This window comes from Sebastes fasciatus, chromosome 3, assembly GCF_043250625.1.
Source record: "Sebastes fasciatus isolate fSebFas1 chromosome 3, fSebFas1.pri, whole genome shotgun sequence".
Lineage (NCBI taxonomy): Eukaryota > Metazoa > Chordata > Actinopteri > Perciformes > Sebastidae > Sebastes > Sebastes fasciatus.
In genome coordinates, this window is record NC_133797.1 from 15360948 (window position 1) to 15388134 (window position 27187).

At 38.3% G+C, this 27187-nt stretch overlaps 1 protein-coding gene and 3 non-coding genes across 5 annotated transcripts; all 4 read left to right on the forward strand.

Moving 5' to 3' along the window:
• Positions 1-544: 544 nt before the first annotated feature.
• On the forward strand, positions 545-18688 carry shoc2 (SHOC2 leucine rich repeat scaffold protein). Of its 2 annotated transcripts, none has more exons than XM_074629203.1 (9): positions 545-643; positions 5941-7015; positions 7528-7665; positions 7759-7889; positions 8253-8441; positions 9490-9612; positions 10698-10835; positions 10987-11104; positions 13760-18688. In XM_074629203.1, the coding sequence occupies exons 2-9, from the start codon at positions 6313-6315 to the stop codon at positions 13966-13968; spliced, it is 1749 nt and encodes a 582-aa protein (XP_074485304.1). In that variant the 5' UTR covers positions 545-643; positions 5941-6312; the 3' UTR covers positions 13969-18688. The 2 variants fall into 2 exon arrangements, with proteins under 2 accessions (XP_074485304.1, XP_074485305.1); XM_074629204.1 differs by having other exon boundaries at positions 585-787.
• A 5882-nt stretch (positions 18689-24570) lies between these two features.
• Positions 24571-24642, forward strand: trnae-uuc (transfer RNA glutamic acid (anticodon UUC)). Its single transcript has one exon. It is a non-coding gene; the product is annotated as a tRNA-Glu (tRNA).
• Positions 24643-25708: 1066 nt separating this feature from the next.
• Positions 25709-25780, forward strand: trnae-uuc (transfer RNA glutamic acid (anticodon UUC)). Its single transcript has one exon. It is a non-coding gene; the product is annotated as a tRNA-Glu (tRNA).
• Positions 25781-26162: 382 nt separating this feature from the next.
• On the forward strand, positions 26163-26234 carry trnae-cuc (transfer RNA glutamic acid (anticodon CUC)). Its single transcript has one exon. It is a non-coding gene; the product is annotated as a tRNA-Glu (tRNA).
• Positions 26235-27187: the final 953 nt, after the last annotated feature.

Sequence of the window (27187 nt, forward strand, 5' to 3'; positions counted from 1 at the left end):
CAGTAGAGTTAAATCTATGCAATTACTGCCTAAATAAAAGGTACACAGGTGTATATATTTAAGACAATATGCATTACATTCTAGCAAAACAATCAAACATTTGCTTAATAGCAAATCGTCTAGTGCATGAAGCTTGAGACTGTCACAAAAAAAATCACAATTATTAAAGTTGGTGCTTTTAATGTTTTTATGTTTTTATAACTGTTTTAATTATGTCTTAATGTTCTTTTGCACTTTGTCGCAATGTTCTTGAATGTTTATGTAAAGCACTTTGAATTGCCCTGTTGCTGAAATGTGCTATACAAATAAAGCTGCCTTGCCTTACTAGTCTAGGGTCTTTAAATACAATTTTTTTACTTGTAATGGAGTATACATATTATTTCTTCTTCGTATTATTAAGATTTCAAACAAACCAAGTCCTTTACTTGTGTAAGCTCTATATGTAAATGAAGCCAATTGTTTATCCAGGAATATGTGATTGTATTTCAAAGTCTCGTGATAACATTGGTTAGGCGTGTGAATGACGCAGTTTGGTGGCAGCAGCAGGAGGAGGAGGAGAGAGAGAGAGAGAGAGAGAGAGCAGCAGTGTAGGAAAAGAGGAGGAAGCAGCAGCAGCAAGGATGGCGGAGTCACACCTCTGAAGGTAAAACACTTATATTAATACCACATTAAAACAGTGGACGTTTTACCCCTCACACAGCACAGTCACACATCCCACCAGAGACAACACACTCAGTCAGTCTCTCGTTAGCAGCGTGTGTGGCGGTACAGTGTCATCCTGCGGCTGGTGAGTATGAACGCACTCTTTTGTTCAGCTCCGGAATGGCCGCTGTGCTGTTTTTCACACTGTTTTCTTTTTCTCCTCCGCTCATATTCAATAACACGGGAACACGGGGGCTCATGTATACAGTCAGTTAGCACCTTGTGTGTGTTAAGTGGCACATGGAGACATATCAGACTGTCTCTCCACCGGGTTGTTGCCTCTTTCTGCTGCCCGGTTTGAGCTCAGCTGGCTGCAGCAGATCTCTCCTCTCGCTCGGTCCAACTCACGGTCCGACAGCCGCTCTGCTTCAGGCCTACACACAGCTAGCCCAAAGATAACCAGTGGATGTGAGTAACATATACCAAGGAGAGCATCCACATCCTTTGCATGGTATAAAACTTGTAGTAATAGAAGTTTGTTTTATTATTATTATCATATCATCCGTCACATGTTCTCTTTTGAATCGTTATATCGATACAATACTGTTAGCTTGATGCTAACTTCGCTAGCTAACTGACGCTAGCTGGGTTAGCATCAACTGACGTTTAGCTCTGCTGTTGACGTTTAGCTTTTAGCTTAGCTGCTTTTATTTCCTGCCTTGTTGTCAGCTCGTCTTCAGCAGGCTGAGCCAGTGTGCTCTCCTCTTTTAGAAGATGAGATTAGAGATATATATTGTAGATATTTTTCTTCCACAGTCACTGTTTAGCTGGTTTAGCTAACATGTAGGTGACGTTGCTGCTGGTTACCAGTCACAACGTCACGTTTAGCTTTAACAGTATATTACTGCTGAGGTATCTACAGAGTCTTTAACAAAGCACAGCTCTCCTTTCTTTGGCTTTTGAATGTACTTGAATTGTGATTACTAATTGGCCTTTTCTAATGCTCATTATAACAGTCTTTTACTCATATATTATACCTCTCTCTCTGTCTGTGGATGTGTTTGATTTTGTTGTCTGCTCTGTTGACCTGTTTTTATTCTTCCTATGTCTGTAAAGCACTTGGTCAGCTCATGTTGTTTTAAATGTGCTATAGAAATACATTTGACTTGACTTGAATGTTGTTGTCACACCAGTGACACCAACACTGCTGTGTTTTCCCCTAGGTGTCCTTATTGTGTAAATTAATCTCGAAAAGGCGACTTGACTTCTCGACCTGGTACCGTTTTTTTTTCTCGGTAATCTGTTTCTAAGGATTTGTCATCGGCACACATCGAGCTCACTGTTAGCTGCGTCCTGTTGGAGTGCTGTGTTAGCAGTACGTTAGCTGATAGCTGCCACCTCACCTCTGTTTTGCTATCACACACTATTACACGGATAACCATTTTTTACTGACATGCCAGGTTATCCCTTTGTTTGTAATTTCGTGTACTTTGGAAGTAGTACACTGTCAAGCAATAACACATGTGCTGGGATTTAGATATCTCATGTACATTTTGTCATATCATATCACTTCATAGTTTGGTACATTTGCTTTATTGTATTCTCTGATAGGCTAACATGGGTATATTTCTTCATTAATCAAAAAGGCATTGTAATGGGCAAATAAAAGCAGGGGATTTAGTTGATAGTTATGCTTAGGCCTAAATGCACTAGCATTGTCAGATGCTGCCACCTCACCTCTGGTTTGCTATCCCCCCAACACAATATTACACAGACAGGGAATGAAATTAGCACCTGCCAAATACAGGGTAAATGTTGGCTGTGGCAGGTAAAAAATGTCAGGTCACCTGCCACCATAGCAGACAGGTTTTCCTTATATTAAGGAATATTATTTTTAAAAAGCAACTCTAAAGCCTAAATTACATATAGTCATGCATTAAGGTTACATGATAGATTCCATAATTCTACGATCTGGTACCACTGACTCAGTGTTTACAAGTCTAAAGCGTTCTACCTTGATTTCAGAAGTGGAGGACAAAGAAATTGAGTGGCCGGTAGAAATGTTCAGTGACCTGTCACTGTGGCAGGTGAGGAAAAAGGTTAACTTCAGACCCTGTACACGGATAACCATTTTTACTGACATGCCAGGTTATACCTTAGTTTGTAATTTCTTGTACATTGGAAGTAGTACACTGTCAAGTAATAACACATATGCTGGGATTTAGATATCTCCTGAAGTCGAATCTGTAGTACATTTTGTCATATCATAGCACTTCAGTTTGTTACATTTGCTTTATTGTATTCTCTGATAGGCTAACATGGGTATATTTCTTCATTAATCAAAAAAGGCATTGTAATGGACAAATAAAAGCAAGGGAACAGTTGATAGTTATGCTTAAAGGCCTAAATGCACTAGCATTGTCAGATGGGCCCATGATATCCTTAATGGAAACGTCATTAGTCTCTATGTGGGTTGCAAGTGCAATGAAGACCAAGTGTGTAGTAGCACTTTATGGTGGTGTTGTGTTAGTGTTGATGATGGACATGCATTAGCTTTTCTCCGAAGCTGTATATGAGTTGAATCTCGTATTTATATCTACGAAATGAGTAGTATTAACTTAATGGAACTCATTAAATGCTTGCAAGTTTTGGTCCTAGCACTTGGCCCGTATAACTGACAGTATCCAATGCTTTTGGCTGTTCTGTTTTGCAGAAACCTCTGCATGTATTTAAAAGATGCAGCTAAGAGTGTGCCGGGTTTGTTTTGGTTAATATTATTGTTCTCATGACCTGGCCAAACAATGACCAAGAGCTCCGTCATGGGTTACTGAGCTTGATTTCCTTGCCAAAAATTATCAATATTGATGCAGTGGTCATGAATGTCATTACAAATAGTAAAAAAAATAACCAGGAAATGGTCTTGCTCAATTGGATGTTAAACTTATCTGGTCTTGTTTGGTCTTTCATTAGGTTTAAGCAGAAAACGTCAAGTCTTTAAATACAGAGATAAATCCATACAGATAATGTTTACATGCAGCTTGTTATGAACCCTATGATGTACCAGGGCAGGGACATAGAGAGTATAACCATAAAAGGAAGTTGCTTGCACAGTTTGGTTTAGATGGCCTCAGCAGTTGGGCTGGCCTGGTTATTCTCATTTTATGTTAATAATCATTTTGTACACAGGTATGCCCATTACAGTCAGTGTTTGATGTTCACCCTCTTATTTATGATGGTCTGAAAGAGCAGCGGATACCTTTTTTATTTACAGAACACACTGTCAAGCATTCTGTCATGTTAGGGGTGCTGCTATTGACCCAGCATTTCTTTTTCTCAAAAGGTCATATGACCTGTTGTTGTGGGGACTTCATGCTTTGAAGGCCACTTCTAAAGATTACTCTCAGCAGTCCTAACCTTTTCACTTAGCTCTGATCCTGAGCCAAACCTGCCTCTCTTTTTTTGCCATGGCTTAGCTTTTACTAGTGCAGGAAAGCTTTACAAAGTCACAGAGGAACAACAGCAACAGAGACTAAACAGAGACATGCTGCCAGAGACATTCTGGCTCAGTTTGTGTCAGTCTTTGAGACATAAATATTCAATGTGATTGTTGCGTTACAGGCTTTATAGGGAATGGCTAAATAGCTAAATGCATGTTTAGGTGGGGCCGTAGGCTTACAGTAATGTCAACACCCGCTGGGCCATGTTTGTTTAGTAGGAGTAAGTTGGTGTGAGGTTATGCTCTCAGTACATTCAACAGATTTGCTTGGACTGGCACATCGTGGTACTGACAACCTACCAAACCTGTTGAATTGTTTGCTTTTTTGTCAGGAAGAATATTGTCATGGTATTAGGGGTTATTTTTTTATTGTATTTGTGAATTTCTTTCTATATAATGCAGCTTACATTGCTCCCTTGGCCCACAGCAGGCCTAACTTAAAATTAGTTCAAATGATAGTTTAGTCAAATATATTTGTAATATTTCGTAAAGTATCCAATAGTGCATAATATCTGCAGAGACAGAAGTGTCATTGTGGATTTGCTGTGGTAGGAAAACTCGGACAGGCTCTCTTTCAGACTTTCTTCAAGCATTTTTCAATTAACAGCAATTCTTTAAAGGTCTGGTTCACCTGCAAAATGTCGCTGAAATAGGCCCAAACGAAGAAATTGCCAATGATGTGTCCCTGCACGCATCACTTACTGCTGCACAACGTCAGTCTTTTGTATTTGAAACTGCTTATTGCTGTTTGATTTCACACACTCATCGTACTTGCTGTGCAGTACCAGTTTTTTAGCCGAGTGAAGTGGAGAAGTTTTGAATGCTGTCTACCAGAGCAAACTAACAACAACTAACATCGGAAAAGAATTAGCCTTAACATAGCCAATACTGTTCCATCAAAAATGATTTTGTGATGATGGATTTCGCAGATGAGCTTGTCAAGTTTTTTTTCATGATGATGGTGGAGGTTCACTCTTGATGGCAAGAAGTCACTTTATTCACTAAACATTTTCAGCAAAGTTAAATCTATGCAATTGCTGCCTAAATAAAAGGCACACAGGTGTATATATTTAAGACAATATGCATTACATTCTAGCAAAACAATCAAACATTTGCTTAGTAGCAAATCATCTAGTGCATGAAGCTTAAGACTGTCACACTGCCAAATCATATCAGTGTCACTTTAAAAAAAATCACATTATTAAAGTTGGTGCTTTTAAAAAATCACAAAGTTTTTCCATTTGCCTAGTTGAGCAGAGTATGATTGGCATTGGAGAAGGAAATAAAAATATATATTTTGGAATATACAGGACATATTATTTGTATTATTATTATCATTTTAGCTGAGGGATTCTGATCTCATATAGGCAGTTTATTTGCATTTTCCTCCCACTTTCCTCCTCACTTTCTAACAGTGGAATCATACTCTGATCTGTGTTCCCAACAAGAAGACCCTGTTTACTATAAATTGTGGTGAGCAGTGTCTTTTAGTAGGAAACGTAACAAGTTTCGGATGCAAAAGGACAGAAAATCCAGATGGAAATTTGTGTTGTTCCATGTGTTCCTTTCGGGACGGATCAGTTTATTTCTCTCTGTAAATTGGCAGAAAACAAAAAGGATGAGTCTTAGGATCATATTATTGTTAGATGTCTGAAATATTAGAAACAAGTGACAAATATGAAGACCACAAACTTTTCAGGCAGACCACTCAAATGTTGAAATTCAAAATGCTGACAATGTCTGTAAAGTGTGGAAATTAAATTCTAAATGTGAACTAAATTTCCTTTTCTTTTCCCCAACAGCAAATCTTCGAGGGATTTAAAAAAAAAAACCTTGATGACCTTTGCAGCCTGAAAGAACTTATATCCGAAGGTCCTGGGATTGTACGCGGTTCAAACACTTAAGCATGTGGCCCATGGGTGCCACAGTCCAGCTACTTCAAAGGATTTTTTCTCCCATGGCATTTTAACAAAGGAACAAAGTATCAAAAGTATCCAAAAAACCGTTGGATCACAAGGCCTTTATTTCAGGGATAATCATAAATGTGTGGGTCTGTACAGGGATGTTTTCTTTAAAAGCCTCCTTGGCTGTCTGTGTCCCTTTTTTCCCCAAATAAGTAACCTGACAAGAGAGACTCCCATGAGCAACTCTGCAGGAGGCCCGATAACGTCGACATGAGTAGTACTTTAGGCAAAGAAAAAGATTCGAAAGAAAAGGACCCTAAAGGTGGTCCAGCGGGGAAAGAAAGGGAAAAGGAGGCTAAGGCTCTAGCCGGCTTAGTCAAGGATGGTGGCAAAGAAACGAAGACCAAAGGGAAAGATGCCAAAGAAGGAAAGAAGGACACCAGCAGCTCAACACCGGGTGTTGCCTTCTCTGTTGACAATACGATAAAGCGGCCAAACCCGGCACCAGGTACGCGCAAGAAGTCCAGCAATGCCGAGGTGATCAAAGAGCTCAACAAGTGCCGGGAGGAGAACTCAATGAGACTGGACCTATCTAAACGGTCCATTCACATGCTGCCCACCTCCATTAAGGAGTTGACGCAGCTGGCTGAACTCTACTTATACAGCAACAAGCTGCAGAGTCTACCAGCTGAGGTGGGTTGCCTATCAGGCCTGGTCACTTTGGCCCTGAGCGAGAACTCCCTGACCAGTTTGCCTGACTCCCTGGACTCCCTTAAGAAGCTTCGAATGCTCGACCTCCGGCACAACAAGCTGAGAGAGATACCGGCTGTCGTCTACCGGCTGACATCTCTTACCACGCTGTACCTGCGCTTCAACCGCATCACAACAGTGGAGAAGGACATCAGAAACCTATCCAAGCTCACCATGCTCAGCATTCGTGAGAACAAGATTAAACAGCTGCCCGCAGAGATAGGTGAGCGAAACCTATGTGTAAACAAATTCCTCAAATTTAGGCAAGCCAACATTTTTGCCTCGCGGCCACGAGAAATCAAATAATTTAGAGAGGTAGTCAGATACCATTGGGTTCAAAGCATTTAGCTAGTATTAATTTCCACACAGAGTGCAGGTCATCTTGTGCTCATACTGTATTTTGCACATCTTATTCTGTTCAGTACAATATTCTTATACTATGCTGGGCCCTAGCACTAATAGTAATTGAGTGCTCCAGCAGTAAAACATATCTCACTGTTCATGAATCCAACTGCCCATTGTAGCTTGTGCACTGTCTAATTGTACTGCAAGAGAGAGTTCTGGCTATAAAACTTGGTCTGTTTTTGTAAGCTATGCACCAGTGTCATTCTGACTTTGTAAAGAGGGGATGAGATAAATGAATAGATGTTTTCAGTACAGCACAGGGCGGGGTACTGAAAGTGCTGTCATCTTGAATTAGCTAAATATCTGAATTTGGTGTGCATCTTTCTGCAGGGGAGCTATGCAACCTCATAACTCTGGATGTTGCCCATAACCAGTTGGAACACCTACCGAAGGAGATTGGGAATTGCACACAGATCACCAACCTCGACCTGCAGCACAATGAGCTCTTGGACCTCCCAGAGACTATAGGTAATTTAAGTTCATTTTAGGACTCCAAAGCAAAGCTATTGTCTATGATAAAGGTAAGTTTATTATAAATATGTTTTTCTTTTGTCATTATAGGCAACCTGGCAAGCATAAATCGCTTAGGTCTGCGATACAACAGACTGTCAGCCATCCCAAGATCATTAGCCAAATGTCGAGAACTGGAGGAGCTAAACCTTGAAAACAACAACATTTCGGTGTTGCCAGAGGTAAGTGCAACCAAAAATAAAGTGACATTTCAAATATAATTGCTACATGATAACTAATAATGATAATAATCATCACTTGCCGTTTTAATTTCTATTATACTAACATCAACTATGTCCTGCGATGCTCTTGAAAATGCAAAAACAACTTGATAAACAACAAACTGATGTTGGAGCCTCAAGCTCTCTGTACCTGTGCTCTAAAATTCACACTCATTTAACATACCTATTGTTTGCCTTGCATAATACTAATCCCCTTAAATTCTTGTGTATGACCAAGGTCTACTAGTGCACCGGGAGTAAAAATCGCAGCCTATAGTGATGGAGTCCTCTCCTTATCATATGTCTTTTGCTGTGCTTGACCAGGGCCTACTTTCAAGTTTGGTCAACCTGACCAGTCTAACACTGGCGAGGAACTGCTTCCAGTCGTACCCTGTGGGCGGACCATCCCAGTTCTCCACCATCTACTCCCTCAACATGGAGCACAACCGCATCAACAAGATCCCCTTTGGTATCTTCTCCAGGGCCAAAGTGTTAAGCAAGCTTAACATGAAGGTATATATGCATGTTTGTCTGTGAAATTAGTGACATGAATTCTTAAGTCAGCTGATTTTCTAAACGGTGTAGAAACGACACAAATTTTGTATTTTTGATACTTTTATCTTCTGCCAAAAGTCAAGTGTGATCACGGCATCATACGATATCAAAGTCTGTTATTAATGGGCCCTTTTCAAAGCAGACATTTTAACTTTTCATAATAGAAAACACAGGGATTACTAATAACATTATTGATGGCTCTGTTCTATTCAAGTGTCCCAGTGAGCCAGCATGCACAATACCAGGACCCTGAAACTGAAGCGGCTAAATTCAGCCATCATTATTTTTTTTATTTGCGCCTGTGAATTTCCTGCTGTGACATATCAAAATATCTTCAGTAAAGAAAAATGCCTGTGAGATTGAATTGGACCTTGTCATACCTGAGCTATACTGTATCAGAAACAAAAAATATGCAGGTGAATAATATAGAAGAACAGTGTATATAATCGTACACTTAAAACTGAAAACGGTCCAATGATGCATCTTTCATTATTTTAAAGAAGCTACGTTGTGTATACTTTTGTAGAGCGTCTTTTTTTGAAGCTGGGGTGAGAATCTGTTCTTTCATTTCATGCTGAAATGAAATACTGCATTTACATGTAGTACACAGGTAGTTGCATTTCCTGGTGTGTGTGTTAAATGCCAGTTGTGCCACTTAAATTCAACACTGTAAAGTGAAAATACGTCAAAAACAAAAAAAACATCTATTTGCTCATATTTATCTCAATTGTTAAGAACTAAGGCTGTCTGAACAGCACCTTTGTCAAAGTGTGTATTGGCCTTAAGCCAGGCATGGACATACACCAAGTAAAAAGTAACTTGTTACTTGGAGTATGTCCATACTGGATGTAGTTTGGATCTCTTCTGGAAACATTGGTTCCTGGCGCCAGGTAACACAGTTGACAGTGCACTGGTCTACTCAGCCTCTTGAACAGCGCTGTCCTTGTGTTGACCCTCTGAATTGTCACTTATTTTGCTAATAAAGGTATGTCATTGTCTTCTTCAGGACAACCAGTTAACATCTCTGCCATTGGACTTTGGCACATGGACCAGCATGGTCGAGCTCAACCTGGCCACCAATCAGCTGACAAAGATCCCAGAGGACGTCTGTGGTTTAGTCTCTCTGGAGGTGAGTCTTGCATTCACACATAGTAGGAAATAAGCTTGCCAGTGCATTACCCAGTGAGTTTAATGAAGAAGTAGAAAGTCTCTTTTCATAAATTGTAGATTTTGTGCAAATGGTAATTAGGAATAGAAGTGTTGGAGCCATTATGTCCAGACATTACAACCTTTATCTTGTGTGTGAATTAGGGATTCACCGATACTGACTAAAATAGCTGGATCGGATATCCGTGACAATGGGGCCGATCTATTCAATTCAATTCTATGTTTATACACTATATACTGGAATTTTAATTCCTGTTTAAGTTTTGACCAATTTGTTGCTGCATTAAAAAGGTTTACTCCTGAATTGTCATTCATGTTAATTTTGAAGATTTTTTACCAAGTTGCTGAAGTCCGATTTATTATTTTAATAACAAATAACAATTCAGTACATTTGTATCCATGTATTTAATTGTTACATTTTGTTTTACAAAGTTAGGAAAGCGATGTTCAAGTCCAGCCTGATGTTGCCTTAAACATAAAAGAATGATCCCAGTTACTTCCACACAGGGATGCATACAGCTTAGTAATTAAACACTGGTATCAGATCTGAACTCGGTATCGGCCGATACCCAAAGCCCAGGTATCGATATCAGTATCGGGACCTAAAAAGTGGGATCGGTGCATCCCTATCGTTGAGGCTAATGGTTATCCAACAAACATGGGGCATGGGCTTTATTCAGCAACTCTCAATCACGGTATTAAGTTTTGGGTTTGGGTAATAACTACTACACAGACCTATTTCCTCAAAACTCTTGTAACCGGAGTTTTGGCTGAAAATATGGCTCTGCCAATGTGTCTGAAAAGTACAACACACTTTTTTCCATTAGTAGCGCAGTGCAGTGTGAGAAGCATACCTTTTTGTTCTTTTTTAAATTTTCATGGTTTCACTTGACTTAAAATGTTCCAATTTCTTCATGGGTTATTTGACATTTTGTGTGAAAGATGTGATAACTCTGTGTCAGGAGTGATTTCTTCATTGCTTGTATCGTGATGCCCGACTGTCATTTTAGACCTGTTTCTTATTGTGAAAAACGTTTCTCTTCACAGGTGTTAATATTGTCCAATAATCTTCTCAAGAAGTTACCACATGGTATTGGGAATTTGAGAAAGCTACGGGAGCTCGACTTAGAGGAGAACAAGTTGGAATCTCTACCTAATGAAATTGCTTATCTTAAAGATTTACAGGTATGTTTTCCAGAAATGCAATTCTCTCCATTATACTTGAGTGTCTCTGTTGTAGTTTTTTTTTTTTTTAAGAATTTTGTAGTATCTCTGTTGCTATGGGAAACAACAACTATTAAACACATTATAAACTGTGCTTTTACTCTCTCATTAGAAATTGGTGTTGACAAATAATCAGCTGACCACGTTACCCAGAGGCATCGGCCACCTCACCAACCTGACTCATCTTGGTTTGGGGGAGAACCTGCTGCAACACCTCCCAGAGGAGATTGGTAAGTACATCCCTCAAACCCCCAACTACTTGGATCAGTAACATGCTCAGTTAATCTGTTGAGGGCTAGAAAAATGTTATTTTACTCCGCAAAGGACAGAGTCCTTCAGTGATGGTGGGGAACCAGAGCTGATCCTGTGATGCTTCATTAACTGTGTGTCCAGGAGACAAATGGAAATGGACTTTCTTACTACTTGGATGTTTGACTAAAACCATAATATTGAATTTTGGCACACAATTCTGTCAAAACTGATTATTATTCAAAATATGTGTTATTAAACACACCGTTAAATTAAACACAAAAACAGAGTAAAATATTAATCAAAACAAACAACTCCATATTCTGTAGTGACTATGTAAAACTCATGTATGACCTGCACATTGTATGTTCATGGACACGTAATTAGTCTTTTAGTAAAAGGCACAAGTTGGCTAGCCTCTAATATGTACCATCATCTATTTTATTTGTGCTATCAACAATATTTGAAAAGTTGGTGCCTCTTTTTTAAAATCTAATTTTTTTAAATGAGTTGTAGCTTTTTTAAATTTTAAGTGTAACGTTGTTTCCTTGATAAATGCTAAACTTAACCATTGGGATTTAAAAGCTTAACAGTATGTCCCACCTCTGACCCTTCCTCCGAGTGATTGGTCCAGCATTCTGCTGAGGTTAAGAGTTAAGCCAGAGATTAAAATGGGTGGAGGAAGAAGCTAAAGGTGGGTGTATTTTTAGAGTATTCAGACTGAATAACACCCACAGCTTGGGGGTGTTTAGGTTGCCATTAGAACCAACCACATCTCAATACATTTTTAGTATGACATAAAAAATAGTTTGAAACTTAATTCATAATGTTGACATTTGAATTCTAAATCAACATTCAAATGCTGCACAGCTTTTCTTTTTGCATGTCTATTCATTTTGTTTAAACCCGGCATTTCTGTACAGATAAAGATCAAGCTACACTAATATTATCAGTAAAATACTATTTGTAGAATTAGATTCCAGTGGTGGCTGCGTAGTAGTAATGTGTGAGGTGGGTTTGGGTAAACGTACTAGAAAATATCACTGGTTTGGACAGGCAGGTGACAAGCAGTGTTTACGAGTAAGTTATTAATAACTTAATACAAAAACATTGCATGCAATAATCCACCTTCTCTCTCTCTCTCTCTCTCTCTCTCTCTCTCTCTCTCTCTCTCTCTCTCTCTCTCTCTCTCTCTCTCTCAAACATTCACACACGGCAAGTGCTCAGTCTGCACCTACATGTATTTATGTTAACGAAATTGATGAGTTACAGTATATTCATTAAAGAAAATTGATTTTATGAAAAAGACTAACTCATTTAAAGCCTGGTTAGGCAGTTTATTTTTATTCTTTCATTTCAAACATCATCCCGATCATCATTGTGATCCCGAGGCCATTATATATACCGGACCGCTACAGTGTTTTTATGCCTCCACGCCGGCGACAGCCGTTGCCAGAGGCATTATTTTTTCGGGTTGTTCCTCTGTCTCATTCTCGTGAACGTGATATCTCAGGAGGGCCTGGAGGAAATTTGTTCAAATTTGGCACTAACGTCTTGGACTCAAGGATGAGCTGATTGATTGATTGATTATGAAGGTCAAAGGTCAAGGTCACTGTGACCTCACGTCTGTACCATTCTCGTGAAAGTGATATCTCCCGAAAGCCGGTAGGAATTTCATTACATCTGGTGCGAACATCCACTCGGACTCAAGGATGAACTGATTAGAATTTGGTGGTCATAGGTCACTGTACAGGTCGCGGTGCCCGAATATTTTCCGTCATTGACTGAATTTTTTTTAGCAATGACGGAAAAATCAGAAGTAATTTTGATGGACTGGAGGCCTTGTAGTGCGTCGTGACCATTTGGGTCACAGAGCGGTGCAGCTGCGCTGCCGGTGCAGAAGGAGCGCATGCTTCTGGATTTCCTCCTGGTGAAGTCACATAAGTCTGGTAACTCCAGTCTCCAGTGTGGCAGCAGAGCGCGGGTTCAATCTTCAGAACAAAATGAAAACGGCCATGACTCTGTCCGAGGCAAAGACTTTCTGAAAGAAAAATCATTCATCTGCTTCTGCATATTCATATGATTTCCGAAAATGGAACAAGCAGCCGAAGCTGTTGTAGTGCTTGCAGTTATATTATAAACAAAACGATTAAGCTATTTATTAGATTAAACAATATGACAATTCTGATATGGTCACACTTGGTGCCCCTCCCGCCGGGAGCAGCTACAACTGGAGCGGTCCAGAGCACTCTCTCTCTCTCTCCCCCCGCCCACAGTAGTGGGAAAATCTGGTCTCAATAATTGTTAAAATCACGTTCTTAATTGTTGAATAGCAGCAAAACAGGTAACCCTTCAATAAAGGCATGAACTTTCTCACACACGCACACACACACACACACACACACACACGTGTCTCTCCCACCCCAAAAAAATAGTGGATAAAGAGGCCCTTTTCTTCTTAAAGTAACACCAGCGATTGTTGACCAATGAGAATTTGGTCGACAGGAGCATATCGACCAGCCCTGTCAGCTCTAATGTTTTGCTCGGAAGCTGTTGATTTCAGACCCTGTTTCCCTGGACGACAGCATCTGCTTCAGTACATGGCTCGACTAACAGTAACTGATGTCTGTCTTCAGGTACACTGGAGAACTTGGAGGAACTGTACCTCAACGACAACCCCAACCTGCACAGCCTCCCGTTCGAGTTGGCCCTCTGCAGCAAGCTGTCCATCATGAGCATCGAGAACTGTCCCCTCAGCCACCTGCCGCCCCAGATCGTCGCGGGAGGCCCCTCCTTCATCATCCAGTTCCTCAAGATGCAGGGACCATACCGTGCCATGGTCTGAGCCCAGAGCAGCTCAATCCTACTTAACTCCAAACCCTCCACTTTGCTCTGCACCCTCTCGCCTGCCTGCCCCCATTACGTGTATCATACACTGTAAAGAAAACAGACTCGCCACAATCAGTGTCGGGGGCAAATACAAGGAGGACGAAGAAGAAGAAAATGTTTCTTTCACCATCCTTGGGCAGAAACGAGGCGAATCGTTGGAGACTAGACTTCTGTGTTACTCCAGAGTTTATCACGGTCATTTTAGGACCCCAGCCACCCCCGCTCATGTTTCATTCCGAATCATACAAGAGGAAAATATTTCCATCTCTTTGCCAAAACTGAAGATATATAAAGTTATATATATTGAGTAACTGTGAGCTAAGTGGCAAGTCTTTTAACCATATAAACCGTGCTCCCATTGCCAATGTATTTACAGTAATTACAAGCATCTATTATGTGAGCAAGGATACAATTGTATGCAAAAACAAACAAAAAAAGTCTTTGGAATTTCACATTTACTGCTGCTGCCGTAATTTTAACTTCGACATCTTGTTATATTTTCTTTTGATATTCAATTTCTTTTTTTCTTTTTTTTCTTTTTTTTTCCTTTTTTTTTTTTTTTTTACATCACCTTCGCTCAAGATAACTTATGTTAACTGCTTCTTGACCATAGAGAACAAAGGTCTAATGATGGCGTGTTTATAATTTCTTTTTTGTATTTTTTTTTTTTTTTTTTTTTTACCTTTTATGTTTAAAAACTGTGCCTATGTTTAGAGTGATCCAGTGGTTCATTTCTAAACACAATTGTCCATGAGAATACAAAGATATAAATTATTTCAATAATTCTTTTTTTTTTTATTATTACTGCTGTTTTTACTTTAGTTTTTCCTTATTTTTAGTGTTCTTTTTGCTGTTGCATTAATTTGTTAAAGCAAGCGATATCAGTTGTAAAATAGGGTGATTGGAGATCTTTTTAACAAATAGCAGCAGTAGTTGTTAAACATTAAGCTAGTAATGTATACATATGAGAAATGCCAATCATACATGCTTGAAAAAAAAAAAGCAAGTTGGACGTTTCTCCAAAACGGGTGGTGCTGTGACCCCCGTCTATATTGCTTTTGTGTGACAAAAAGGTATTGAAAAAAAATCAAACCTACACAGGTGATGGGATAAATGATAAGGAGATGTTTTTATATATGTACACAAAATCCTGGTTGTTGCCTTGAGTGCAATTTTTAGTTATGTTTACTGGTTTGATATTATCTTCAGTGTTGGGCTGCATAGCTGTCATTCAATTGATCATTGACCAACATATCAAGCATTTTTAAAAAAGACGTTATCTGGGTGTCTTGAGCAAGTGGTGAGTGTATCCGATAAGGTTTGGTAATAAAACATTGACAGGTAACACTTCCTTTTTTTGTTAATATCCTTCATTTTTTCTGTAGTTTTTTTGTTTTTGACAGGGTCTCCTAAGAATCTTTATTACATGATGGAAAATATTCCCTTGATTTAGATTCGTTTTTTTTTTTTTTTTTTTTTTATATATATATATATCTTCTTTTGTCCCACACTGTCCCAGCAATGCTGCTGCTCTTATGCACTTTTGAAAAAAGACATTGGCATCCTCTATATTAAGAAAAACACACAGTAGCCTCTCATTGGTTATTTTGAATGGGGGCATTTTGTTTCATAAAGTATTTTATCTGTTAAACAAACGGTTTATCATGTAAATTTGTATCAATTAAATATAAATGTTGAGTTTAGCGGGCTCAGAATATACTAGTAACTTTCTTTGGGGAAGTTTTATCCTGTCAATCTTAAAAAGGAACTTGCTCTCTTGAACTGTAAAAGGGTCCGTGTGGTTATGAGATGTTTTAAGATTGCCATATCCTGCTTTCTCCATTGCAAGTGAAATGGCTTATTGCAGTTCAGATCAGCATTGTTTATTTTAAATCAATTTACATTGAGTGTTTTCTTTTTTCTAAATGATGAAATGTGTATTCAGTTAGTATTATTTCAAGTGACTGTACATTAAAAATCCCAACGAAAGGTAATCAAACCAAACTTTTTTTTTTTTTTTTGAAAAATGTGTTGCATCCCAGCTCTATATTCAATCATGATTCTGTTTTGTATTGAAACGTGTGGGTCTACTTTTCTTTGCAGCAGCTTGGTGTGTTTTTAGTGGGCTGTGGTTCGGTCTCCTCCACGGGAGGCCTGAGTGACGAGAGCGCCACAGCTCACCTCGGGGTGGGGCTGGGTCGGGGGAACGATGTACGCTGCTTCTAATTTACCAGCAGAACCTGTTGCTGCTTTTCGTGGACTGAAACATATGCTGTACAAGACAGGGGGGAGCAGGGGAGGGCAGGAGACGGGAAAAACGATCCACTCCCAACACTGATACAGACTTCACTCGAAAACCTGACGAGGGACAAATCCACTGACCTTTTCGATTTGGCGTCAGGCCCGGTGGTTTTCTCACAGATCAAATCGTTTGGACACAACGATGAGACAACACAACAAGGTGCATATTTGAGCTTAACGCAGTTACAGTACAAGACTGTCGGAAAAAGACAAAAAAAAATTGTAAAAAGGGCTTTCTGTGTTCACGCTCAACAACACACCGGAGGCATTGCATTCCTGGGTTTTCTATAAAAGCTTTGGAAGTTTTCTTTTTTTTTGTGTATTTACTTTTAGCTGTAAACAGTTGTGTCAAAAATGCCTTCAACGAGTACTCAAAAGTGAGACGTGCATTAGGTATGCAGCGAGAGTGCTGTGACCCATTTTTACATTCAGTCTCTCTGTTTTTACTTTTTTCATGTGCCATTTTGCAAGGTTGAGAATGCCAGTGTGTGTGAACACGCGGAGGATAACGGGAGGTGGGGCAGAAACTGAACTGGGCTAATCGACCGGTGAGCATTTATCGGATCCTGGAATGTAGTTTTAATGTGCTGTGGAGGAGATGGAGATCACCGACTGAGACGTTCAGTTAAAGGTGTGACTTGTTGGATCAAAAATGATGACGACGTATTGCATACTGGTGCATCCAAAATAATTGGAGTATAATTGGTGTTTATTTTTCTATCGTCTGTGATTTTAGGCCGTGGAGAGCATCGCAGAATCAAAGTCATTTTGCTCCTTTTGCTTTTTATTCTGGATCATACAACTTGTCTTTTTCTTGCCTGGTTATTTTGTACAGGAAACAAGCATGTTGAACACATATGACATGATTTGTCTGGGTCAGAATCGGGCGATTTTGCATAGAGAACTTGGATTTAGTGGCTATTTGGTGTATCTGCAAATGCTCCCTTTTTGTATATTGCAAAGGGTATCGAAGCATTGTGTGGCAATGCTTATCCTACTTAATCTACATTGACAAGCAGCCTTAATGGTCTTTTTTTAATGTGTTTGTTTGGCTATTCCTTGTGTCTATGGCCACTGACTGTACTTGATGACAAGCAACTGGTCATTACAATGTAAATTTGGGTCTAGTTTCTTTCTGTCTTATTTTTCCTTTTACTCTGTACAGTAATCTGACGTTACGGTAGACTCAGTATTACAAAATCTGTAATGTGATGAGAGTTTTACAAAAAGACAAAGTGCAATGGAAGATAATGCCATTATGCTACCAAGTGGATGTGCATTAGCTTGCGTGTCACTTGTCTTTGGCATTAAAGGGGAATTCCACCAAAACTGACTTGCATTGTTATTCTGCAAATGCAGAGCTTTTTCCAACACAAATTACCAAGATGGTTTTTGTTTTTCATAAGTTTTTCTCACAAGTCATATCAGGTTTGAGTAATAGGATTGCAAGATCAGGGGAAATAAAATGATGTGACATCGACTTTAATAGTCTGAGATTGTTGAAACTTAAATTTTTTTACCACATCTATATAAAAAATGGAGTTGTTTTTCGGACATGACTTTTTAGATAATTCAGGCTGATGTTGTAGGATGACATGTTCTTCATCTTCAGAGAATATAACTACATAAATGTCCGCTTTTTGTAATCAAACCAAGTCACTTTTGGTGGAAAGGCCCTTTTAATGTGAAGCCGCGCGCTCTTTCTCCTACCTGAATCACACCCGCACACCCCCACAAAAACCACCCACTCACACCCCTGCTATAGTATCTCCATACATTTACTTGACTGCCTTATGTGCACCAAGCAAAACCTTTATGACCGTTTGATTTAATCAACAAAGACAGATAATCACTTTTTATTCTTTTATTTCTTTAATGTGGGTAAAGGGATCTGGGTCCACGGATTGAACAGATGTTGAAAGCAAAGTTTTTGGGTCAGTTGTCTCTTGACTGGATGAGCAGATGCAGACATGACTACCTCTATGTGAGTCTTCATTGCTAACCACAGTGACCAAGATCCAGTCGGAGGTGTTTCTACCTGTGTACATACAAAGCCGCATGTTGGCAGCAGGAGCTTGGATTTGGACTTGTAATTCAACCACAATTTGTTTTACTAAGCATCCTTCTTTTGTTTTATTTTGGTTATATGCCTTTACTAAGTATTATTTGGCAAATGAAAAAGAGGAAAAATTTGTGTGCTTGGTTGTAAATGACAAACTTAATCAATGCCGCCCCATTGTAAGACAGTTATCCTGAAACCAACTAGCTGCAGAGTGCTACTTTGCAAATGAGTGAAAAATGACTATGTTTGGTGAAGTTCTGTATGTACATACATCTTTTTAACTGTAATAAACCGATAAATATTTACAAGTTTATGATGTGTTGCACGTCTATATTTCAGTTTCACTAAACCGTTAATGTAGATTTTCTGTAAAAACAATGTTTTGTTATTTAAAACACAGATACTCAATTTTCAATATTTTGAGAATTAAGAATTTGTGAAGTTGATATTCAATTAAAAAAAAATTAATAACATTTTCATTTTTATTTAACCGAGATTTGATCACTTACGGATTTGTCTTTTAGATTTTTCCTTTTGGGAAAGTATTCTGACATTTGCTGACGGGATGAAAAAATTATCAAAGCTTTTCGGCAAAATTCCCAGAAAACAGATTGAATGTTAAAGTGAAATTCTTAGGTTGCTGTCCTCACATTTCCATCATAGAAAACAAAACTTTAAAGTATATATATAAAAAAAAGAAACATGGAAGGGAACGTACATAGCTAAATGTAACAATGAATAAGTATGAAAATCATTTTTACTTCACTTACAATTTGCATCAAATCCTCATTGCCAACATTTCAAAGAGACTTCTCCTGTAGTGCTGAAACGTAAAGCTCTTCATGTAGAGCAGAAGTTGATCCAGTTAATGTCACTGTTTACACTATCTGGCATCTCTCCCAAAAAAATATTAATATTTGAATCCATTTCACATCTACTAAATCAGGGTCAGTGACTGAAAATGTAAAGATACCGCAAAAATGTGTGAGTTTGTCATCTTGGTGTGCAGGCAGTGTGTGTAAGATACTGGTATCACATGAAACTAAATATATGCATATATACAGCGGGTAAAATAAGTATTGAACACGTCACCATTTTTCTCAGTAAATATATTTCTAAAGGTGCTATTGACATGAAATGTTCACCAGATGTTGGTAACAACCCGAGTAATCTATACATACAAAGAAACCAAAACAAATAAGTTCAGAAATAAAGTTATGTGTAATAGTGTGAAATGACACAGGGAAAAAATATTGAACACGCTTACTGATATTTATTTAATACTTTGTACAAAAGCCTTTGTTGGTAAAGACAGCTTCAAGACGCCTCCTGTATGGAGAAACTAGTCGTATGCATTGCTCAGGTGTGATTTTGGCCAATTCTTCCACACAGTCTTCAAATCTTGAAGGTTCCGTGGGCCTCTTCTATGAACTCTGATCTTCAGTTCTTTCCAGAGATTTTCAATTGGATTCAAGTCAGGTGATTGGCTGGGCCATTCTAGCAGCTTTATTTTCTTTCTCTGAAACCAATTGAGAGTTTCCTTTGCTGTGTGTTTGGGATCATTGTCTTGCTGAAATGTCCACCCTCGTTTCATCTTCATCATCCTGGTAGATGGCAGCAGATTTTTATCAAGAATGTCTCGGTACATTTTTCCATTCATCCTGCCTTCAATTATGTGAAGTTTGCCAGTACCGTATGCTGAAAAGCAGCCCCACACCATGATGTTTCCACCTCCAAACTTCACTGTTGGTATGGTGTTTTTAGGGTGATGTGCAGTGCCATTTGTCCTGGTGTGTATTGTGGCATCCAAAGAGTTCAACTTTGCTCTCATCTGACCAGACTATATTCTCCCAGTATTTCACAGGCTTGTCCAAATGTTGTGCAGCAAACTTTAAACGAGCTTCAACATGCTTTTTCTTCAGCAATGGAGTCTTGCGTGGTGAGCGTGCATACAGGCCATGGCGGTTGAGTGCATTACTTATTGATTTTTTTGAAACAATTGTACCTGCTAATTCCAGGTCTTTCTGAAGCTCTCCACAAGTGGTCCTTGGCTCATGGACAACTCTTCTGATAATTCTTTTCACTCCTCTGTCAGAAATCTTACGAGGAGCAGCTGGTCGTGGCCAGTTTATGGTGAAATGATGTTCTTTCCACTTCCGGATTATGGCCCCAACAGTGCTCACTGGAACATTCAGAAGTTTAGAAATGCGTCTGTAACCAATGTCATCAGTATGTTTTGCAACTATAAGGTTGCGAAGGTCTTGAGAGCGCTCTTTGCTTTTACCCATCATGAGATGTTTCTTGTGTGACACCTTGATAATGAGACACCTTTTTATAGGCCATCAGTTGGGACTGAACCAGCTGATATTAATTTGCACTGACAAGGGGCCGGATTGCTTTCTAATTACTGATAGATTTCAGCTGTTGTCTTGGCTTTCCATGCCTTTTTGCACCTCCCTTTCTTCATGTGTTCAATACTTTTTCCCTGTGTCATTTCACATTATTACACATAACTTAATTTCTGAACTTATTTGTTTTGGTTTCTTTATATGTATAGATTACTCGGGTTGTTACCAACATCTGGTGAAAATTTCATGTCAATAGCACGTTTGGAAATATATTTACTGAGAAAAATGGTGACGTGTTCAATACTTATTTTACCCGCTGTATATACACACATATGAAAACCTGAGGAATCCATCGGTACCAACCATGTCATACTAGCTTGTCGGGAAGGAGGCTAAATAACGCTCCAAACCTTATGCTAAATTTTGTCGAGGAAAGACTGTCATGCCCATTTTCATTCACATGTCTTGAGGTCAGAGGTCAAGGGACCCCCTTGACCTCTGACCTCAAGACATGTGAATGAAAATGGGTTCTATGGGTACGTACGAGTCTCCCCTTTACAATAATCACATGCAGTTTTGGACAAGTCATAGTCAAAATGCAGTACTTGTGAAGGTTTCTGGACAATATTTGTCACTGTTTTGTGTTGTAAATTGATTTCCAATAATGAATATATACATACATTTGCATAAAGGAAGCATATTATGTTGATAAGAGTATTAAATACTTGACAAATTTAAGGTACATTTTGAACTGATAAAAATGTGCAATCAATTTGTGATTAATTGCCATTAATTATGGAGAATAATGTGATTAATTGCGATTGAAAACTTTTATCGATCAGCCCCAGTTCAGTTACAAAAATATAATTCAGAGAATACACATGCAAACACTACTGAGAATCATAGAAGTAAACTGTCCGGTGTATTTGTATTTTATATGCGTCATTTCTCACATATACATCTTTTGTCATCATTTAGATCAATAATTTTAACGTCATATAATTAAAACCATGAAGGCGTAGTAATTTGCATTATGGTGCTGTCCCGGGACATTTTTATGTTTGCTGTTGCACTTCTCTTTTCAACCCTGATCACAGATCATATACAGCCATGCCTTTTTCACATCTGTCAATAATCCTGCTACAGTCATTGATTCAGGTTTTCGTGGTTATCACATAGCCTGTGTACTACAGGATATGTAATGACAGATGGTATACCTCTGCTCCAGTGAAACCCCACCCTCTGCTGGTGAATTAAAGTCTTAATATTATTGAAGCTGCCTGCATTTCTCTAGTACTGAGAGCTTTTTTGTAATAGGTAAGTTAAAATAGACCCCGAGCACACTGAGCACTCCAATTCCTCATTCTCTAAATTGTTATACCTCTTTAAACATATGTTTCCCATAGAGCCATCCTTCTGAAACTCAGTGCCTCTTGGTTGTAATTTCCTAATAATGTCCCAGGAAGTTTCCTGGAAAAACAAATTATAGGAAAATATGAGCTTCCTTGAAAAAAACAGATCTGTTTAACCCTTAGATGCATGGGTGTTTTTTCAAACATTTCTACATACCTCTGGTCTTTATCGACCGGCACTTGCTGTATATAACGCAGATTAAGCCGTATATTAAAATCATATTGCGTTTAAATTTAGTATAAATAATAAAAACACATTTAAGAAAAAATAGAAACTTTTTTTTACCAATATTTGTTATATTTCATGTTTATAGAGCACTATCTTACACATAGACCACTGTAACTTCTCAGACTGAAAAAAACTTAATCTATGCCTAAATTAGATTATTGTTGCCTTGTTTCATTCAAAGCCTTTCGCTCCTTTGTGGAGCATAGGCCGTTGACCACAGTCCGCCAGAGTCTTTTGTCCTGGGCTTTCCTCTCCAGTTGTTTCCATGTCAGCCCGCTCTGTGTGATGTCCGTGTCAAGGTCCCTGCGCCAGGTGTTCTTGGGCCGGCCTCTCCTTCTTTTGCCTTGTGGGTTCCATCTAAGGGCCTGCCTGGTGATGCTGGTACCGGGTTTCCGGAGTGTATGGCCAATCCATCCCCATCTCCTTCTCCTGATCTCTTCTTCAACAGGTTTTTGACCTGTTCTTTGCCAAAGATCATTGTTACTGATGGTATCCGGCCAGTGGATGTTTAAGATGCGCCTCAGGCAGTTGTTTATGAATGTTTGTACTTTTGTTGTTGTGGTCTTTGTTGTCCTCCACGTCTCTGAACCATAGAGGAGTATTGGTTTAATGTTGGAGTTGAAGAGTCTGAGCTTTGTCCGCCGGCTGATTTCTTTGGAGCTCCAGATGTTCTTTAGTTGTATGAATGAAGCCCTTGCCTTGCCGATTCTGGCTCTGACATCTGCATCCGTTCCGCCCTGTTTATTGATGACACTACCGAGGTATGTAAAGGCTTCTACTTCTTCTTACTTGCCTTGTTAGAGAGTATTAATACTGGATCATTGGACTTCTAGCTGCACATTAAACACCAGGATCCAACAGCCAGTTAACCATTTATTCAGGGAGGATAATGGGTGGAGGATGAAGGATGGATAATGGATGACGATAGTGCGGTTGATGATTTTCTGCACAATAAACAAATGAAATCAATATATTGCTATGCTTACCACAATTAGAAATAAAAATAAGAGGTACATGTCATATTACATTATTAATGCATCAGCTTCTTAAGAGTGAAATACTTTAACTTTCTCCATCCGGAACCTAATTGTAAAAAACATAAGTTAATATCATTTAACCAAATATCCAATCACTCAAAATTAAGAGATTGCCTTACTTACTCGGTCTGACATTAACTCACAGGTTAAGTGGCCTATATTACACCGCTCCAGAACAATACCAGGATCTGTTGAGGAGGTGGATACACACATTAAATCAAGATAGAGAATATGTTGAAATAACTCAGAATATAAACCATATGTTGTCTGAAACAAATTATCAAAATCATTGTGAACATCTTACTAGGTTGGCAGCATGGTCTCAAACAAAAGGGTTTGTACAAACAATTCGCTGGTGTGGCAGCATGGTCTCAGTCCAAAGGGATCTGAACAGAACACAGCCAGCCTTTATATAAACTCCTCTTCTCTAGACTCCTCTCCTTGGTGATTAAGGTGAATCTGCTCCCACGACCTGGTCTCACAAAAATGCTCGACATACTATATTATGAATTTTTTCATGGAATTTTTTTGACTTACATTAGTATGACTTTTTTTCAAGGAACTTTTTATTAATGGTTTAGTATGTCGAAAAAAAGGCATAGTTTAATATGTCGAAGACATCAAAAAAAGTCATAGTATAATATCTAAAAGAAAAGTCATAGTATATTATGTCGAACAAATAAAGAGTAAGAATATAGTATGTCGAAAAAAAGTCATAGTATAGTATGTGTAAAAAAAGGCAAAGTATAGTATGTCGATAAAATAAAAAAAAATCATATTATAGTATGTCGAAATTAAAAAAAATCATAGTATAGTATGTCGAAAAAAGTACCATAAAAGTAAATGGTTTGTAAATAGTATGTTGTAAATGATTTATGGTATCGTAAGTCCAAAAAATTAAAAGAAGTCATAGTATATTATGTCGAAAGAAAATCATAGTATAGTATGTGTAAAAAAAAAGGCAAAGTATAGTATGTCGATAAAATAAAAAAAAGTCATATTATAGTATATCGAAATTAAAAAAAAAAAGTCATAGTACAGCATGTCAAAAAAAATTCGTAATATAGTATTTCTAAGAAGTAAAAAGAAAAAGCCATAGCATATTGTCTCGAAAACAAAGTCATAGTACAATATCTAGAAAAAATAACGAAGTATAATATTTTGAAAAGTCCCATATGGTCTAGCGGTTAGGATTCCTGGTTTTCACCCAGGTGGCCTGGGTTCGACTCCCGGTATGGGAACAGGCTTTTAAGGCAGTACCTAAGGCCATAATATAAAATGCCATAAATAGTTAAGACTCCAAAAAAAAATCATAGTATGTTGGAAAAAGTCATAATTTAGTATGTCGAAAAAAACTCAGTAAAGTATGTTGAAATAATAAAAAGTCACTAGGCACTAGCTTAGGCCGTAATATAATATGTCGGAAAATGTCATAAAAAGTCAAAGAATAGTATGTCGAAAAAAAGCCATAGTATAGTATTTCGAAAAAAAAGCCAAAGTATAATATGACGAAAAAAAATCATACTATGTTGAAAAAATTATAGTATATGTCGAAAAAAGTCATAGTATAGCATGTTGAAAAAACTTGTAGTATAGTATGTCGAAAAAAAGTCAGAGTATAGTATCTTGAAAAAGTCCCATATGGTTTAGTGTTTAGGAAAAATTCAAAGAAGTCATAGTATAGTAAGATGAAGAAAATCATAGTATGATATGTCGCAAATATAAAAAATAGTCCCATTATAGTATGTAAAAAAAAAAAGTCATGTATATTATGTCGAAAAAAGAAAAAAAAATTATAAAATAGTACATTAAAAAAAGTACCATAAAAGTCTCATAAAAAAGTCCCATATGGTCTAGCTGTCAGGATTCCTGGTTTTCACCCAGAACAGGCTTTCAAGGCAGTAGCTCAGGCCATAATATAATATGTCGGAAAAAGTCAAAAAAACTCAAAGTATAATATTTTGAAAAAAAGCCATAGTAAAGTATGACAAAAAAGTCATAGTATAGTATGTCGAAATTTTCAAGAAAAAAATGTTGTAGTATGGCATGTCAACATTTTAATGAAAAACAAGTCATAGTATAGTATGTCGAAATTTTCATGGAAAAAAGTCATAGTATAGTATGTAAAAAAAAAGACTCCCGGTATGGGAACAGGCTTTTAAGGCAGTAGCTCAGGCCATAATATGATGTCAGAAAAATCTCAAAGTATAATATTTTGAAAAACAGCCATAGTAAAGTATGACAAAAAAAAGTCATAGTACATTATGTCGAAAAAATAAATAAGTATGGTATTTTCACTTTGAAAAGTCCCATATGGTCTAGCGGTTAGGATTCCTGGTTTTCACCCAGGCGGCCCGGGTTCGACTCCCGGTATGGGAACAGGCTTTTGGGATGATATAAAAAGTCATAAGTATAGTATGTCGAAAAAAAGCCATAGTAAAGTATGACGAGAAAGTCATAGTATAATAAGTCGAAAAAAAAGTCATACTATAGTAAATAAAAAAAAATTAAAAAGTCATAGTATAGTGTGTCAAAAAATAAGAAAAAGTCACTAGGCACTAGCTCAGGCCATAATATATGTCGGAAAAAGTCATAAAAAATCAAAGAATAGTATTTAAAAAAAAGCCATGGTATAAAATGTCAAAAAATGTCATGAAAAAGTCATAGTATAGTTTGTCAAAAAAACTCATAGTATATTATGTCCAAAAAAAGTTATAGTATAGTATGTCAAAAAAAGTGTCATAAAAGTCCTGTGAAAAAGTCCCATATGGTCTAGAGGTCAGGATTCCTGGTTCTCACCCAGGCGGCCAGGGTTCGACTCCCGGTATGGGAACAGGCTATTAGGATGGCAGTAGCTCAGGCCATAATATAAAATGTCGGAAAAAGTCATGGTATAGTATGTAAAAAAAGTCATGAAAAAGTCATAATATAGTCCATCCATCCATCCATCTTCAACCGCTTATCCGGGGTCGGGTCGCGGGGGCAACAGCTCCAGCAGGGGACCCCAAACTTCCCTTTCCCGGGCCACATTAACCAGCTCTGACTCAGGCCAGTGTGGAGATATAATCTCTCCACCTAGTCCTGGGTCTTCCCCGTGGTCTCCTCCCAGCTGGTCGTGCCTGGAACACCTCCCAAGGGAGGCGTCCAGGGGGCGTCCGTACTAGATGCCCGAACCACCTCAATAACTCATAATATAGTATGTCGAAAAAAGTCATAGTATAGTATGTTGAAAAAATCATTGTATAGTATGTCGGGGGGAAAAAAAGTCATAGTATATATAAACATATATATATATATATGTATATATATATATATATACACATACATACGATATACATATACATAGCGATCAGCCATAAAATTTCACTGACAGGTGAAGTGAATAACATGGATTATCTCGTTACAATGGTACCTGGCAGTGGGTGGGATATATTACGCAGCAAGTGAACATTTTGAACTTTGAACTTTGTGTTGGCAGCCGAAAAAATGTGCAAGCGTAAGGATGTGAGCGACTTTGACAAGGGCCAAATTGTGGTGGCTAGACGAATGGGTCAGAGCATCTCCAAAACTACAATTCTTGTGGGATGTTTCCGGTCTGCAGTGGTCAGGACCTACCAAAAGTGGTCCAAGGAAGGAAAACCGGTGAACCGGCAACGGGGTCAGACCCGAGGCTCATTGATGCACGTGGGTAGCGAAGGTTGGCCCGTGTTGTCCGATCCAATAGAAGAGCTACTGGAGCTCAAATTACTGAAAAAGTTAATGCTGGTTCCGATAAAAAGGTGTCAG